This window comes from Peromyscus californicus, unplaced genomic scaffold (genome assembly GCF_007827085.1).
Source record: "Peromyscus californicus insignis strain IS unplaced genomic scaffold, ASM782708v3 Scaffold_17__1_contigs__length_78620276, whole genome shotgun sequence".
Classification (NCBI taxonomy): Eukaryota; Metazoa; Chordata; class Mammalia; order Rodentia; family Cricetidae; genus Peromyscus; species Peromyscus californicus.
In genome coordinates, this window is record NW_026294469.1 from 35,624,180 (window position 1) to 35,639,684 (window position 15,505).

Consider the following 15,505-nt stretch of genomic DNA (forward strand, 5'->3'; position numbering starts at 1 on the left):
TCTTCAGCTATGTAACTTCAAAAGCAGAGCAAAAAAATGTAAAAGAATGAATAGTAGCCATATTCAGTGGGATGCTTCTGGGACAGATATTAAGATCAGCAACCTACCATATGCTCATGTGTTAAAGCATGGAAATATTCCTTAAGAAGTACTTGGTGGGAGCATTTTAATCGATATAAATTTTAAAGATTCCTATAATTAATTGATAACAAGCACATAAAAGAATTCATGCTGATGTATGAAAGTTTGAGGCAAGCAATGGAGTCAGTATGTTTCTCAAAGTCAGTAACCCAAAATACACCAGTACTCTGTGGAAGAACCGTTTTTGAGGCTCAAGAATTCTCTGTATTCAGCCTTGCCTGGTGGTACAGACCTATAATTCCCCTACTTGGATAGAATGCAATGTTTAAACATAAATGCTACCAAGCATCCTAAATAATTAAAAAAAAAAAAGATATAGACATGTGTGTTCCACAATGCCCTGCTATTTAGTCTAAATTTAAATAAGCCAGAGTAAGAATATAGTATATATTACAATTAAGTCACAATTTTCATCCTTGGAAAAGTTCTTAAGCCATAAACACTGTCAGTAAACCTTACAGCTTTATTTCTGATCATCACATGTGTGCTATGGTATGGGTACACACATACGACAGCATGCGCGCACACACGCAAAATAAGTAAAAATGTAGTAAGAAATTATCTTGCTCATATGCAACCGATCTACAATGGAAATTTTTAAATCTGCAAAATAACTCAAACTGCTATAAACAATACCATCAAATATGAAAAAAAGTCCACAAAATGGGGAAAAAATACTTGTAAATATAGTAAATATATATCTGATAAAAGACTTGTATATCAAATACATAAACAACTTTGTTTTTTCAAGACAGCCCTAGCTGTCCTGGAACTCACCTTGTAGATCAGGCTGGCCTTGAACTCACAGAGATCTGCCTGCCTCTGCCCACCAAGTGCTAGGATTAAAGGGGTGCTCCACCAGGCCCAGCTATACAAACAACTCTTCAAGCTAAGTAATAAAAAAGTTAAATAGCTCAACTATAAAACATACGAAAATATATGAAGACACTAAGATACAGAAATGGCAAACAAATACTTGAAGTATGCATATGAATAGATACGAAACATTATTAGACATGGGAAAATATGAACCACAATCACAACCCTAGGATGGGTATATATAAAAGTAACAAGTGCTGGTGAGTGCAGAAAAATTAGGCCCCTCCTATATTGAGGAATATAAACTATGCAACTGCTCTGAAAAACAGCCTGTTACTTCCTCAAAAGTTAAACAGTGACCACTGCAACCCTATTCTCCTCCTAGCAACGCATACATGGGACAGAAATGAAAACATATACCCATGGGATTTTTATACAAATGGCACTACTCATAATGCTGAAAAATAAAACAATCAAGTGTTCACCAATTCTGAAGGGATAAAAGTAGTAGTATCTATACCAGTGGTCCTCAATCTTCCTAATGCTGAGACAGTTCCTTATGTCGTGGTGACCCCCAACCATAAAATTATTTTGTTGCTACTTCATAACTGTAATTTTGCTAATGTTATGAATCATAACATAAATATCTGTTTTCTGATGGTCTTAGGTGTGACCCCTGTGAAAGGATTCTTCAACCCAGAAGAGTCACGACCCACAAGTTGAGAATCACTGATCTATACAAAGGCATTATTATTTGATTATAAAAATTAAACTGATATGCTACAATTGAATGAACCTTGACCACATTATACTAAGTGAAAGAAGCAAGTCATGAGAAACCATATGTTCCAGCTGTACTTATACAATAAGTCTAAAACAGGTAGATTTACAGAGACAGAAAGAAACTTAGTAATCACTTGAGGCTAATGCAGTAGACAATGAACATGAGTTTGGGGCAGAAGGATGAAAAATTGCAGTGGTAGCTACCTAACTCATTTAACACACTAAAAACCCCCAAAGAATTGTACGCTTTAAGTAAGTGAATGATATGTAAAAGAGCTCTCAATAAAGTTGTTTGAAAATCCAGTAACAATCAAAACATTTGTTTTTCTGGTAAAACATAGTTTTGACCTACAAGAACAAAGACCATATTGTAGAATATGTGTGTCTGAAAATACACAAAAACAATTCATCTTTCTTCTTCAGCTTACAATGGTTGACCAACAACTCATTCTTCCTCCATTTTGTATCTGGGCCTACTTTGGAAGTGATCTAGACAGGAGAGATCTAGACAGATTCCTTTATGCCCTATGTAATTTGCATGCACCGAAGGAGCTGAGAAATGTAGAAGTGATTTAGAATATTAAAGGAGCACTAGCAGGTTCTGCTGTATTTCCCTTCCTCCATGTATATCTATCATGGGAGACACCAAGGGGCAGGAAAAAAGAAAAAGAACTAACAACAAACTGCCACGACTATTGTGTGCCCTCCCTTCATTAACTGTTTGTATGAGGCACTGAGCAGAAAAACATACAGAAACTCAACAACACAGGCCAATGAGCTTACAACAAAATTAAATACTTCATTGTTTCTATCTGCCAACGTAAGATGTAGGATGAATGAGAAACCGTTCCAGAAGAAGACTTGAAGAAGAAGTAGAGTTTTCAAGACTAAAATCCCTGGAGCTTAGGGATAAGAACAGAAACCAGCTCCCAACTGTAAAAAAGCTCACTGGCAGACTGAAAACACCCATGCTCCATCCAGACTTCACTACAATTCCCTTTCCAAGTTGTTGTAACTCATGGGCTCCTATCTAACTACAGCTCTTCCCAAAGGAAGGGAAAGGTACAGATGTTTTAGACAGGTACACTCCTAGTGCCTTCTTAAATTGGGCCTTTCCACCTCTGTCTTCTATCACACATTGTCCTAATACATCAAAGGCACAAGTCTCTAAAATATCAAGAATTCCTAAATTTTATTTTAAGCAAAAAGATTTAACAAATCATTGAAAATCTGATCAAAATGAACACCATGAGGGGACCATATATATACCTAAAAGCAAGTACATAAAACTCGGGAAGACTGTCTTGAGTTAATGGGGCTGCCAACAACTGGGAAATGGCAGACACATCCCATACTGGTCACTCTCTCCAACCTTAGTTTAATTCTGTGAGAATTCAAAGTTCAAGGTTCCATCTCCAGAGAAAGCTAACCACACAGCTATTTACACATCTTTACAGCTACCCTTCAAGTAGCATGACAAGTCTTCCTGAGGATAATAGGGACATGAGGACAACAGAAAAGCAAGGTGGGAACAACTTGAAGATCTGCATTAAAATGTTAATGAATTAAACTAGTAAATTATTTAACCATTACTAAACTAAATTAAAACCACACACCAGAGCAGAATAAAGGTTTAGGTCCTTCTATTCTTCAAGTAGGTGTACTAAAGATAACCAATGGCTGGTAAATGTTCTCCAGCTCAAAAGAACAGAGAACTGCTTTCAACCCAGTATTCAAGTACACTAAAATAACCTACTTACCACGACAACAAGCCCTACCCTAGTCTATTACCTTCAACAGTTTTTAATTTACAAAAGAGCTTTTACTAGTTAGGATTCCTATACTCTTGGGGTATGGAAAAAGTATTCCTCCCATAGTCTCAATACATAGCCCAGGCAACCCTCAAACTTAGGATCCTCCCAACTTAGCCTCAAAAGTGCTAGGATTACAGATATGCACCACCACACAGCTGGGCTTTTATAAAAAAAAAAAAAAGATAAAAATAATTAAGTCCCTGATGGATCTACATCCACACTCTAAAATGTTTTTACTGTGGGAGAGAATGAAACAATGCCTTGGGTTTGCTTTGAACTATTCAGAGACGATGAAAGAGATATGTTGCTGAGGGGGATACAGGCCTTTAATCACAGCACTTGGGAAGCAGAGGCAGGTGGATCTCTGTGAGTTCGAGGCCAGCCTGGGCTACAGAGTGAGTTCCAGGAAAGGCACAAAGCTACAGAGAAACCCTGTCTCAAAAAACCAAAAAAAAAAAAAAAAAAAGGAAAAAGGAAGAGATACATTTTTTTAAAAAATGGATATAGTTGATAAAGTAAGATGTTAGGTACACTATAGTTTGACATATTCTCTTCATCTATGAGTGTATGATTACCATACTAAAAAGCCAAAGACAAAAACCTGCTCAAATTAACAGTCTCAAAAATCTTTTAATACAATTATCTGTCACATAGCTAAACAGATTTTACTTTTTTCTGAACCCCTACCAAGTCTACCTATACTATTGATTTCTGTATAATCTTTTTAATTTATGGACCTATCCTCCCATGGAAGACTATAAAACACAAGGCTTGCCATCAAAGAGCTAACCTTCCCTCTCTCAAATCCAACTTAGCCATTTAGGAAGCCTACTTACCAAATACTCTGGTCCAGACTCTTTCCCTAATATACAAGATAAAAATATGACGTCTCCAGCCTCAAACACTCACAGTGGACCAGAATGCTCTTAAAATTCTAGTTATTTCTCTGCTGAAAACACTTTGCTGGGTTACTGTTTTTGTCACCATGACACAGGACAAAACTTTTCTAGGGAAATGAACCTTAAATCATTTGTGAAAATGCTTCCACCAGATTGCCTGGAGGCAAGCCTATAGAACATTTTCTTGATTGATGACTGATGTGGGAATACTCAGCCCACTGTGCCATCCCTGGGCAGGTGGTCCTGAGTAGTATAAGAAAAAAGGCTGAGCAAGCCATGAAGAGCAGTAAGCAGCACACCCCACATTTCTTCAGTTCCTGCCATGATGTCCCTTCATGATGGACTATAATGGAGACACATCAGCTGAAATAAACCCTTTCCTCCCCAAGTTGCTTTTGGTCATGATTACCACAACACTGAAAAACAATCTATGATATAGCTGCATGACAAACAAAATTTAACTTTTTCTTCACCTCCCCCCATCCTTTTTGGAGACAAGGTTTCTTAGTCCTTCCTGGCTATGAGTTCTAGGATTCAAAATATGCACCACCTCATCCGGCTCAAAATTAAACTTCTTTATCTGAATTTACTGCTCTTTTTATAATTTAACCCTGAGTGCCTTTTGGTCCTTATGCATAAACCTACATCCCAATTCCTGGATTCTAGAGGCATTTTTTTCAATGTGCCTCTCCATATCATTTCCTAAGCCTGAAAAACTATCCAAACCTTACATCTCAACCCAACATCATTTCAAGGGACCTTTATTTTTAAAATTCTGTATCTTATAAACTCTACTCATGTTTTAGGACTTTAAAAAAGTTAAGTGTATGTCTAAGAGGTGTTTGTAGGTACCTGCAGAAGCCAGAAGACTATATCAGATCTCTTGGAGCTGGAGTATCAGGTGGTTGTGACCTGCCCATCACGGGTGCTGGGAATCAGATTCAGGTCCTCTGAAGGAGCACAGCCACTCTGAACTAGTGATCTCTCTCTCTCTCTCTCTCTCTCTCCCCCTCCCTCCCTCCCCACACTTTGGTCTTTCTCCACAAAGCACTTTTAGTCAGTGCACACTCATTTAGCAGCCCGTATCTCAGAGCCTCCAAAGTGTCACCATAATTACCTCATTACCAATTTACTTTAGCACCTGAACCAACGTCTAAAATGAATGACCTTTGAGTGAAGACACCGTGTCTTCTAGGCCCAATCTCCAACCCAACCTGGAGAGTTACTATTCCTGGTCTGCAGTACCTAGTCAAGCACCCTCACCTGCTAAATTCCCAGCAGTTTGGATCTAAAAGCAGACATGAAGGGCTTCATTTGAGAGCTGCAAAATCAAAACTCCAAGCAAAAACAAAAACAATCTCAAATGAAACAGAAGCAAAGGAAGCTAAAGATGACTGTAAATGTGAACTGCTGAGTGGCAGTTCTGGGGATCAATATAATCTCTTCAGCTTTGGAGATTACTGGTTTTAAATAGGAACCAACTTGTCTCAAAAATCAATTGTCGGGGCTGGAGAGATGGCTCAGTGGTTAAGAGCACTGGTTGCTCTCCCAAAGGTCCCAGGTTCAATTACCAGCACCGACATGGCAGCTCTCCAGTTCCAGGGAATCTGACACCCTCACATAAAATAACAATAAAATACATTTAAAAATCAACTGTTAAAGGGCTAGAGAGAGGGCTTGGTGGTTAAGAGCACTAGTTGCCCTTCCAAAGGACCTGAGTTTGGTCCCCGGCACCCACATGACAACTCAGAGCTGTCTGTAACTCTAGTCCCAGAGGGGTCTGACACCCCCTTCTGGTCTCCATAGGCACAACATATACATGATGCAGAGACATACATGCAGACGAAACACTCATATGCATAAAACAAAAATAAAGATTAAAAATTTTTTAATCAATTGTTATGTTAAACTACTAGCGAGATACTCCTGAGTATCTGAAATATTTTCTCCCCTTATGGAATGCTATGGGAAAAGAAGGAACCCACTGCCCCTTAAGTAGAGTGTTGTTAGGGATTAAGTTTTTCCCATACATCAAATAGCATCTGCCTCTGAGGCTGTCTCTGAGATCAGACCTTAAAGGCAGCAATCAAGATCAGGGTGTCTTGTTGTACTCATCTTTGGACAGAGTGAGTCTAACAGCCCAGTGACATACTGAGGGACAGAGTGCCCTCTCAACTAATGAATGAATTCCACTTTCTGTTTAAATATATTCAAAAAATGCCAACAGCCTGTTAAAAAGTAATGGAAAACGCTTAAGTAATAGTCAACTGTCAACTACTTGTTAAAAAGTAAAGGAATGAAGCACTCACATGCATTTTAAAGTAAAACCAAGCATAACCTATTGGTATTTTTTTTCAGAATACTTTCCAATGCATGACATATAATATGCTCTAATAAATGGGGCTGAAGACGTAGCTCAGAAGCAGAGCACTTGCCTAGCATGCATGAGACCCTGGATTCCCCACCACCATTAAAAAGAAGAACTGTTCGATTCTACACCTAGTCTTATCAGCATTTGTCACTCTGAAAGTTGAGCTAAAAATTGGAAGAAAATCCTTCTTCACTGCTAAGTCAGGTATGATACTCTTCCAGCACTACATCAGTTTTAGATGGTTCCTCCTTTCTGATTACAAATGACTTCCTCCCCTTCCTCCATGCCCTCACCCAAGAATCTAAGGATCAATCAAACTACAATTATCAAAGAATCAAAGCTTCAGGATCAGAGTACAGGAGGGCAAGAGTGTGTGTATATATTGGAATCTGTCACCAACATTCATAAAGAATCAAGGTCCAAAAGTGGCTTCACAAAAAAGGTTAATATGGTGCACACAAAATGATAAAAATCTTCTGTGTATGTATTTAAAATCGAAGGTATCTGAAACAACATTTGATATAATTCTTTCCCTACTTGTCTTATTTGGGGGGGGGGGGGGGTGTGAGGAGTTCTAAGACAGGGTTTCTCTTTGTAGCCATGGCTGTCCTGGAACTCACTCTGTAGACCAGGCCAGCCTCAAATTCAAAGATCCCCCTGCCTCTTCCTCCCAAGTGCTGGGATTAAAGGCGTGTACCATCATCACCTGACCCTACTTGTCTTCTTAAAGACATACCAGATGTTGATACCAAAGAAAATACGACTCAGACTTAGCAGATCACCTAGAAAAAGAGGTAGCGCACAGATTCTCACATACAAAGCTGTGATAATGATGAAAAAGGGACCCTTCCTTTTGTATCTACAGAGGTATCTAAATCAAGTTTAGAAAATATAATGCAGCCGGGCGGTGGTGGCGCACGCCTCTAATCCCAGCACTCGGGAGGCAGAGCCAGGCGGATCTCTGTGAGTTCGAGGCCAGCCTGGGCTACCAAGTGAGTTCCAGGAAAAGGCGCAAAGCTACACAGAGAAACCCTGTCTCGAAAAACCAAAAAAAAAAAAAAAAAAAAAAAAAAGAAAATATAATGCAAATAGTATCAGTACTCATCTCTCCACTTAAAAATTTAAAACACCCCAATTTGACTTCAATGTCTAGCTTTATCAATATAGACATTATTAAACTAATAAATAAAAAGCCCTAACCAAAGGAACAAAACATCAAAAGGCCTCACCAACAAATAATGTGCTTTAGCCATCCCCTACTTCTTTTAATTATCTTGAAGCCTTCCCAATATTGACATGATTAAACATTCTTCACCAGGATTTTTAAAAAAAGTCTAGTCTTTTAACTCATCAACCTACCTGTCAAGACAATCAGGAACAAACAAACAAAAAACATACTGAAGAATGCTTACAAAAACATTGCTTATCATCTAAAACTCAGAATCAATGTAAAGCTCCAAGCTCCATTAGAAGAGTATGTAGTTCTCTTTCTCTCTCTCTCTCTCTCTCTCTCTCTCTCTCTCTCTCTCTCTCTCTCTCTCTCTCTCTCTTGAGACAGGGTTTTTCTATGTAGCGTTGGCTGTCCTACAACTTGCTCTGCAGACCACGATAGCCTGAAACTCAGAGATCGGCTTGCCTCTGCCTCCGGAGTGCTGAGATTAAAGGTGTGCGCCACCATCGCCAGCCAAGTATGCAGTTCTTTTTTTTTTTTTTTTTTTTTTTGGTTTTTCGAGACAGGGTTTCTCTGTGTAGCTTTGCGCCTCTCCTGGAACTCACTTGGTAGCCCAGGCTGGCCTCGAACTCACAGAGATCCGCCTGGCTCTGCCTCCCGAGTGCTGGGATTAAAGAAGTATGCAGTTCTTAAACCAAAATTACTTTGAAATTTCAACTTATACCCATCAGAATGGCTAAGATCAATAAAATAAGTGATAGCTCATGCTGGTGAGGATGCAGAGTAAGGGGAACACTCATCCACTGCTAATGAGAGTGCAAACTTGTACAGTCATTGTGGAAATCAGTGCAGCAGTTCCTGGGGAAGATGGAAAATAACCTACCACAAGATCCATCTATATATACCACTCTTGGGCCTATACTCAAAGGATGCTTTATCCTACCACAGAGACTCTTGCTCAACCATGTTTACTGCTGCTCTATTCATAATAGCCAGAAATTGTAAACAATCTGGTCCCTCAACAGAAGAATGAATATGGAGTATTATCAGCTCTTAAATAAAACCATGAAATTCACAGGATGGAACTAGAAAAAAATCATTCTTAGCGAGGTAACCCAGACACAGAAAGACAAATGTGGTATGTGTTCACTTATATGTGCATACTGGCTGTTAAATCAATGATAAGCAAATCTAGAGAACCACAGAAGTGAGATAGAGAGTAAAGGACTGGGGGCAACCACTAAATCTCATTAAGGGAAATAGAACAGATAGTTATGGATGGATGGGTGGGCTGAAACAGGAGGATCAAGTGGGGAAGAAAGAAGGGGGTGAGGGGGAATATAAGGAGACAGCTAAACTAAGGGCCATTTGAGTAGTATGGAAACCTAATACAGCAGAGCTTCCTAATATATACATATAAATGAAGGCAAGCTAAATGAAACAGCCAAATAATGGGGAGACAGCCCCAAATGACCATCCCTTGTCACCAAATGAAGCTTCCAGTACCAAGATTGGGTTACATCTAAGTTGTTGGTCAAAGAGAGTCCCATGGGAATCCCCAAACAACCCAGGCTGTTGCCAAGACTATATGTTGCTCTCCACAAAGCAATAGCAAGACTCTATTGCTAAAGACCACACCGACACAATTCACCAGACATGGAGAAGTCAGCTAGTACCTATAAGAGAGCTTTCACCCCTACGTTCTAGCATCTTTAGTACCAGAAGGTACTATGCACTCTACCAAAAGGGTAATGTACACTCCAAGCCGGCCACTAACAGTTTGATCTGCAATGGTGTGCTGCCTGCAAGGTATGCTACTGCAATGATAGCACAAAACTTGTGGAAGTAACCAACCAATATCTGATTTGACTTAAGGCCCAATCCATAAGACTGAACCCATATCCAACACTACTTGGGTGACCATGAACCTGAGACTAGATAGCCCAAAGACCTAGGGTAAAACCAATTACTCCTGTCTTTGACTCCTCATGATATTCTGATATACTCATAGATCAGTACCTTGCTCAGCCATCATCAGAGAAGCTTCCTCCTGCAGCAGATGAGAAGAAATAGACTCACAGCCAAACAATATGCAGAGTGAGAGACCTTGGAACACTCAGTTCTAAATGGGATGTCTCCACCAAATCTTTCCCCTCAGGGATGAGGGAACCTCAGGGATGAGGAGGCAGAAAGTGTAGCTGGAGAATTTTTCTCCAGCTCCCACCACCAAGTCCCGCCAGTCCCAGAGCCCACTTATAAAACAAACACACAGACTCTTACATTATTTAAACTGCTTGGCCATTAGCTCAGGCCTATCATTGTCTAGCTCTCACTCTTATATTCAGCCCATTTCTATTAATCTTTATTTTGCCACGTGGCTCGTGGCTTACCGGTACTTTACATCTTCCTTGTCTTGGCGGTGGCTCCAGCGGGTCTCCCTTTCCTTCCTCCTTCCTCAATTCTCCCCTCTCCTTGTCCCGCCTATACTTCCTGCCTGGTCATTGGCCAATCAGTGCTTTATTTATATTGAGCGATATCCACAGCAAGAAAGAGTATAAGAGCCAGAGGAGATGGAGGACAAGCAAGAAAACAAGGCCCTCTAATCAACATAACCAACACACATATAAACTCAAAGAGACTGAGGCAGCATGCACAAGTCTACACCAGGTCCTCTGCATATATATATATTGTGACTTTTAGTTTAGTGTTTTTATGGGACTCCCAAGTGTGCAAGTGGGTCTCTGTTTCTTGTGCTTTATCTTAGGCTCTTTTCCTTCTATTTGTTTGTTTTTGTCTAATTCCAATGTGTTTGTTTTTGTTTTTGTCTAATTCCAATGTGTTTTTGTTTTATCATAGTATATCATATTATTCCTTTAGAAACTTGGTTGTTTTCTACTGAGAGACAGAAAGGGAGTGGATCTGGATGGGAGGGGAGGTGGGGAAGAACTGGGAATAGAGGGAAGGAAATTACAGTCAGGATATAGTATATGAAAAAAAATCTATTTTCAGTAAAAGGAAAAAATTGTTTTAAAAAGAAAAATACTAAAGATACTGTATATCCTGTAGTATCAACTATCCTAACAAGATTTAATTATTTTATAAAAATGAATAAGCACATCTATCTCATTAGTGTACAAAGAGACTGTTTAGTTCTTAGCTATGGTTAAGAATTTAAAAATAACTTACTAATTAAAAACAGGTTATAGAACAAGACGTAAAACTGCATACACATATCTGTACAAAATTTAGAAATATCCTGTCTGAGTACTGGGATGTTTTTTTAAGTTTTACATTTGCTCTGAAAAACTTCAAAAAAACATGCTCGGGAACAATACAGTGCCCACAATCCCAGCACATCCTCTGCTTCCCACTATAGCTATTCTCACAGTGTGCTAATACACATCTTTCTTCAAGAATATTCACAGCAAGATTGTTTATCCTAGCACAGTCCTAGATCAATTAGTTATACACGATCAATGAAAATTTGTATCAAACAAGAAAGAGCCAGCTATGTTTGCTGAAATTGAATGACACAACCTAGGATTAAGATCCACTTGTGTGCAGTCACACAAACACCCACATACACACACACACACACCACACGAGTGGGGGTGTCAATCAAAAGCAAAGCAGGGAGGGAGGGATGCAGTCTACCTCTAGAAGAATGAAACAAACTATAAATATAGAAGTCTAAAATGCAGGGGTAGTAAGACATTTTTCATTGTAAACAATGCAAGCCAATATGATGTTTGAAAAATTCTTCACCTGATTTATACTACTTTTAAATCTTATCAGCTTTTTAAAATCCGGTAGTGAATTATTTTACTGCTGCTGTGCAGATTTACTTAAGAGCTTCAGGTTATCAAAACTGTTCTGCAAAAGCCTCTTTTAAAGGTTTGAGGAATTTCTAACCTATCACGGTCTTTAGTTTCATACAATAGTGAAAGTTATACTTGTCTGTAAACCTAAGCTCTTCCTGACAATGGTCCTTAGTTGTTGCCAACAAATCTACATTGGTTTAACCTAGTCCCTGTTTAGCATTTTTTTTAGCCCTAAACAGGTCTTTAGAATCCATTTTCTGTCTTGCTACATTTAATACATGTTCTACATAAAAAGATTTTCTATTGGCCACAAGTAAGTGGAATAGGGGAACAGATATCCCTTTCAGATTTAATCCTTTCAAGACTGTGTGGTCTAGCCTTCTATAACAAGAGTAACAAATAAATGCCTACCTAGAATAAATAAGATGGTGACTCACTACTCCAAAGTGATTCTAAAAAAAGTTCAAAACAATGTATTGCATTTCACTATAGTTCCAAACAGAAAGGTTCAGCTCATCTGCCACCAATACAATCTGTAATTTTAGGGAAGAGAGAGAAAATGCTATTTAGAGAAAACGTTGTTTAACAGTGTCTGGGATCGTTTGTCACATTTGTTTAATGCACTATCAAGTAACAGAGTCAAGGAAATACTGGAAGGGTTACCTAATAAACACAGGTCTGTCAACTTAGGCCTACTCAACACGATGCTAAAAATTGTTATCAAACTTCCTGAAAATAAGAGGCAGTCACTTAAAAAAAAAAAAAAGCTGAACTCACCTTTAACACTTTTTCTATTAACATCTGCCCCCTTTTCCAGTAAATACTGAGCAATCTCTTTGTGTCCTTTGTAGCATGAAATCATCAAGCATGTATGGCCATGGCGGTTGGACACTTCCAAGTCGGCTTTGTGTTCTACAAGGTACTTCACTATTTCCAAGTGGCCATCGAAGCATGCGGCTCGAAGAGGAGTTGAATTGGTTAGAGTCGTGTTGTTGACAGATGCTCCATGATTTAACAAAGACTGGACAACCTTCAGATGTCCTGCTGCTGAAGCGGCCCATAAAGGGGGGGCCCCCTCGATGGTTTCCCCGTCGAAATTGACAGAGCCCCCGACTTCGATGGAAGCGCTGCACTGCTCTAGAAGGAACTCCACCATGTCGAGGTGTCCATACCTGGCGGCCATCAAGAGTGGTGTGGCCCCATTTGTTTTTTCCGAGATCAAGGAGGAAACCTCCTCTTTGGATTTGCTTGCCAGCAACTTGGTGAGGAGCCGGAGTTTGCCATCGCGAGCTGCGTTGAACACGGCTGTCTTTAGATCCATTTATGTCCAGTCGGGAGGCTGAGCTTGATTTACCCTTCAAAGCGAAGCTCCAGCTTAACTCTCCACGCAGGCAAGTTACAGGAGCCAAAGTTCGATGTTAGTCACCGCGCCCCAGAACGGATATAAAACCACTGAGAGTTATGTTCGTTCCCTCCTATCGCATTCCAACATCGGAGAAGCAGAGCACCAAACTAGAGAATTAAAGCAAAAACAAAAACAAAAAAAAAAAAGGAAAAAGGAAAAACGAGCGGTTTAGGATTTTTCCATACAAGTAAAGGCAAAAGAAAAATGATCTGGGTTTCCCTATTTTCTAATTTGGGGAAGAAACAGGAGAAAGGCCGTACTTTAGGAACGATTCTCCCCCTTCCTTCAAAAGAGATGCGAAAGGAAAATACAAAAGGGCTCACACAGAGACCAGAATGTTTCGGTGGCGGGCAGTTTCTCCCCATGTGCGAGGGGGGTGGGGAGGGAGGAGGACACACTCCAGGCAATTGGTTTCCTCGTGTCCGGCTCTAGCCAGCCCAGCTTTGTTCTGGTTTGGCTTTGCACACGCCCAGCGAGTAACCGAAAGAGGCAGGAGACGCGGCGGGTTCAGAAATCTTTCTTGCATCTGCAGAGAACCCGCCAAGGGCGCGAGGCTGGAAGGCCTCATTGTGGCCAGGATGGGTTTCGCCAAGGAACAAAAAGGTCAGACGCACCAAGCCTCGGCCCGCTCAAGCTAAAACCTCGCCGGAAAGGCTTTCTTCCCCTCGAACTACGCGAGGCGCTCAGGAAATCCGGCCGCCTTCCAGCCCTTAACTTCGCCCGCCGCCGGCAGCTCCGCGGCCGCAGTCGCCCGGTCCCCTTCGCCTCCACCCCTTCCAGCCGCCCGCCGGCCCCGGGCCCCGCGGCCCACACGACCCCGCCGGCCGCCTTCCGCCCCGACGCCCTCCTCCCGCCCAGGCCTCCCCGCCCGGGCCCCAGGCCGCGGCTGCCACTACCTGCCCCGGGGCTGGTCCTCCCGCTGTCCGCTGCTCCGGCTCCGGCCGCCCCTTCAAATGGAAACCGTTGTCCCCGTCGCCCGGGCTGCCCCGCTCCGCCTGCGGCCGCACAGCTCCTCCATGCCCCGCGCCCCACAGGAATGAATCCGGCCGCGCTGCTCGCTCCGCCCCGGCCCCGCGGAGCTGCCTGCACCCGCCCTCCCAGGCCGTTCGGGATGCAGCGGCTGCCGCGGCCGATGGTGTAATGGGCTGCAGGCCCGGGGGCCGGACAAGCCAGTGCACTGCTTCACATTACTGACGCCGCAGCCGCGCCATTGGGTCGAGGGAGGGCGGCGGCCGCCGCCAGCAACCGCCTAGGGGCGGGACAGGGCAGGGCGGCGGGGGCGGGGCGGCGGGGAGGGGGCGGGGCCTGCGCGAGCTCCAAGAAGGATGCGCCTGCGTGCTACGGGAAAGGTGAGGGGCGGGGGGGGGGGCGGGGGGGGCCCGCCCCCTGAGAGCGCGCTCCGGAAAGTGCGCCTGCGTGCTACGGAAGGGGCGGGGCTCCCCGAGAGGGGGCGGGGACCTGAGAGGGCTACCCGGAAGACGCGCCTGCGTGCTGTTGAGGGGCGGGGCACCCTGAAGGGAGGCTGGGGCGGGCGCCCCCCCCACCCCCCCCCACCCCGAGAGCGCCAAGGAGAATGCGCCTGCGTGCTGCGGGAGAGGCGGGGCGTCCTGGGTGGAGGCGAAGGCGGGAGACGAAGACGCGCCTGCGTGGTACGGGGAGGGGCGGGGCCGCGCCGTCTAGCCTTTAGCGGGGCTCCCTGACTGAGAAGCCGTGGGGATCTCGCGTGTTCAGTCTTTTCCTGTTTCCCCCTCAGCGCTCCCCGGAAGTCTCGGAGTACAGCTTGGGAACACCCTGTCTTACTATCCCACTCACCAGAACATCAGACTCATCCCTTCTGTCCATCTGTCTGTGAGCTGAGAATGTACCGAGCTTGTCCAAACGAACTCCAGACAAACATTCCCGAAAGTGAAACTCGTTCTGCAGCTGGCCAAACGTGATTTCTTTTTTTTTTTTTTAATGGCTACTGAAAGACATGAATATTTTGTACGAAGACCGGCAAAAACCAACGAGGTCGAGTTCTTGAATTCTGAATAATAAAGCCAAAAAATCAAAGAAAACTAAGGAAAGTGAATGGAACGGATTAACAGCAGGAAATAAGCTTATAGAGCTCATGACGTTAAAACCTATGGTATTAAATTAGGTTGAGAAGCGTTTCAACTATGTCCTGAGAAGCAATGAGTCATGAGAAAGCAGGTTTGAAGCAGATCTCTTGAACACTATATGGCCAGACCTTAAACCCACACAATTCCTTAGCAACACCGGGAAAGAGAAAATTACTAGA

At 42.5% G+C, this 15,505-nt stretch overlaps 1 protein-coding gene across 1 annotated transcript in view; it reads right to left on the minus strand.

Moving 5' to 3' along the window:
• Positions 1 to 14,487, minus strand: part of Fem1c (fem-1 homolog C) — a 28,328-nt gene extending 13,841 nt beyond the window's left edge. The window contains exons 1-2 of the mRNA XM_052742142.1: positions 14,121 to 14,487; positions 12,597 to 13,331 (exon numbers count right to left, since the gene is read on the minus strand). Of these exons, the coding sequence (XP_052598102.1) occupies positions 12,597 to 13,140 (544 nt within the window). The 5' untranslated portion in view covers positions 13,141 to 13,331; positions 14,121 to 14,487. The remainder of the gene's footprint in view (positions 1 to 12,596; positions 13,332 to 14,120) is intronic.
• Between the last annotated feature and the right edge of the window lie 1,018 nt (positions 14,488 to 15,505).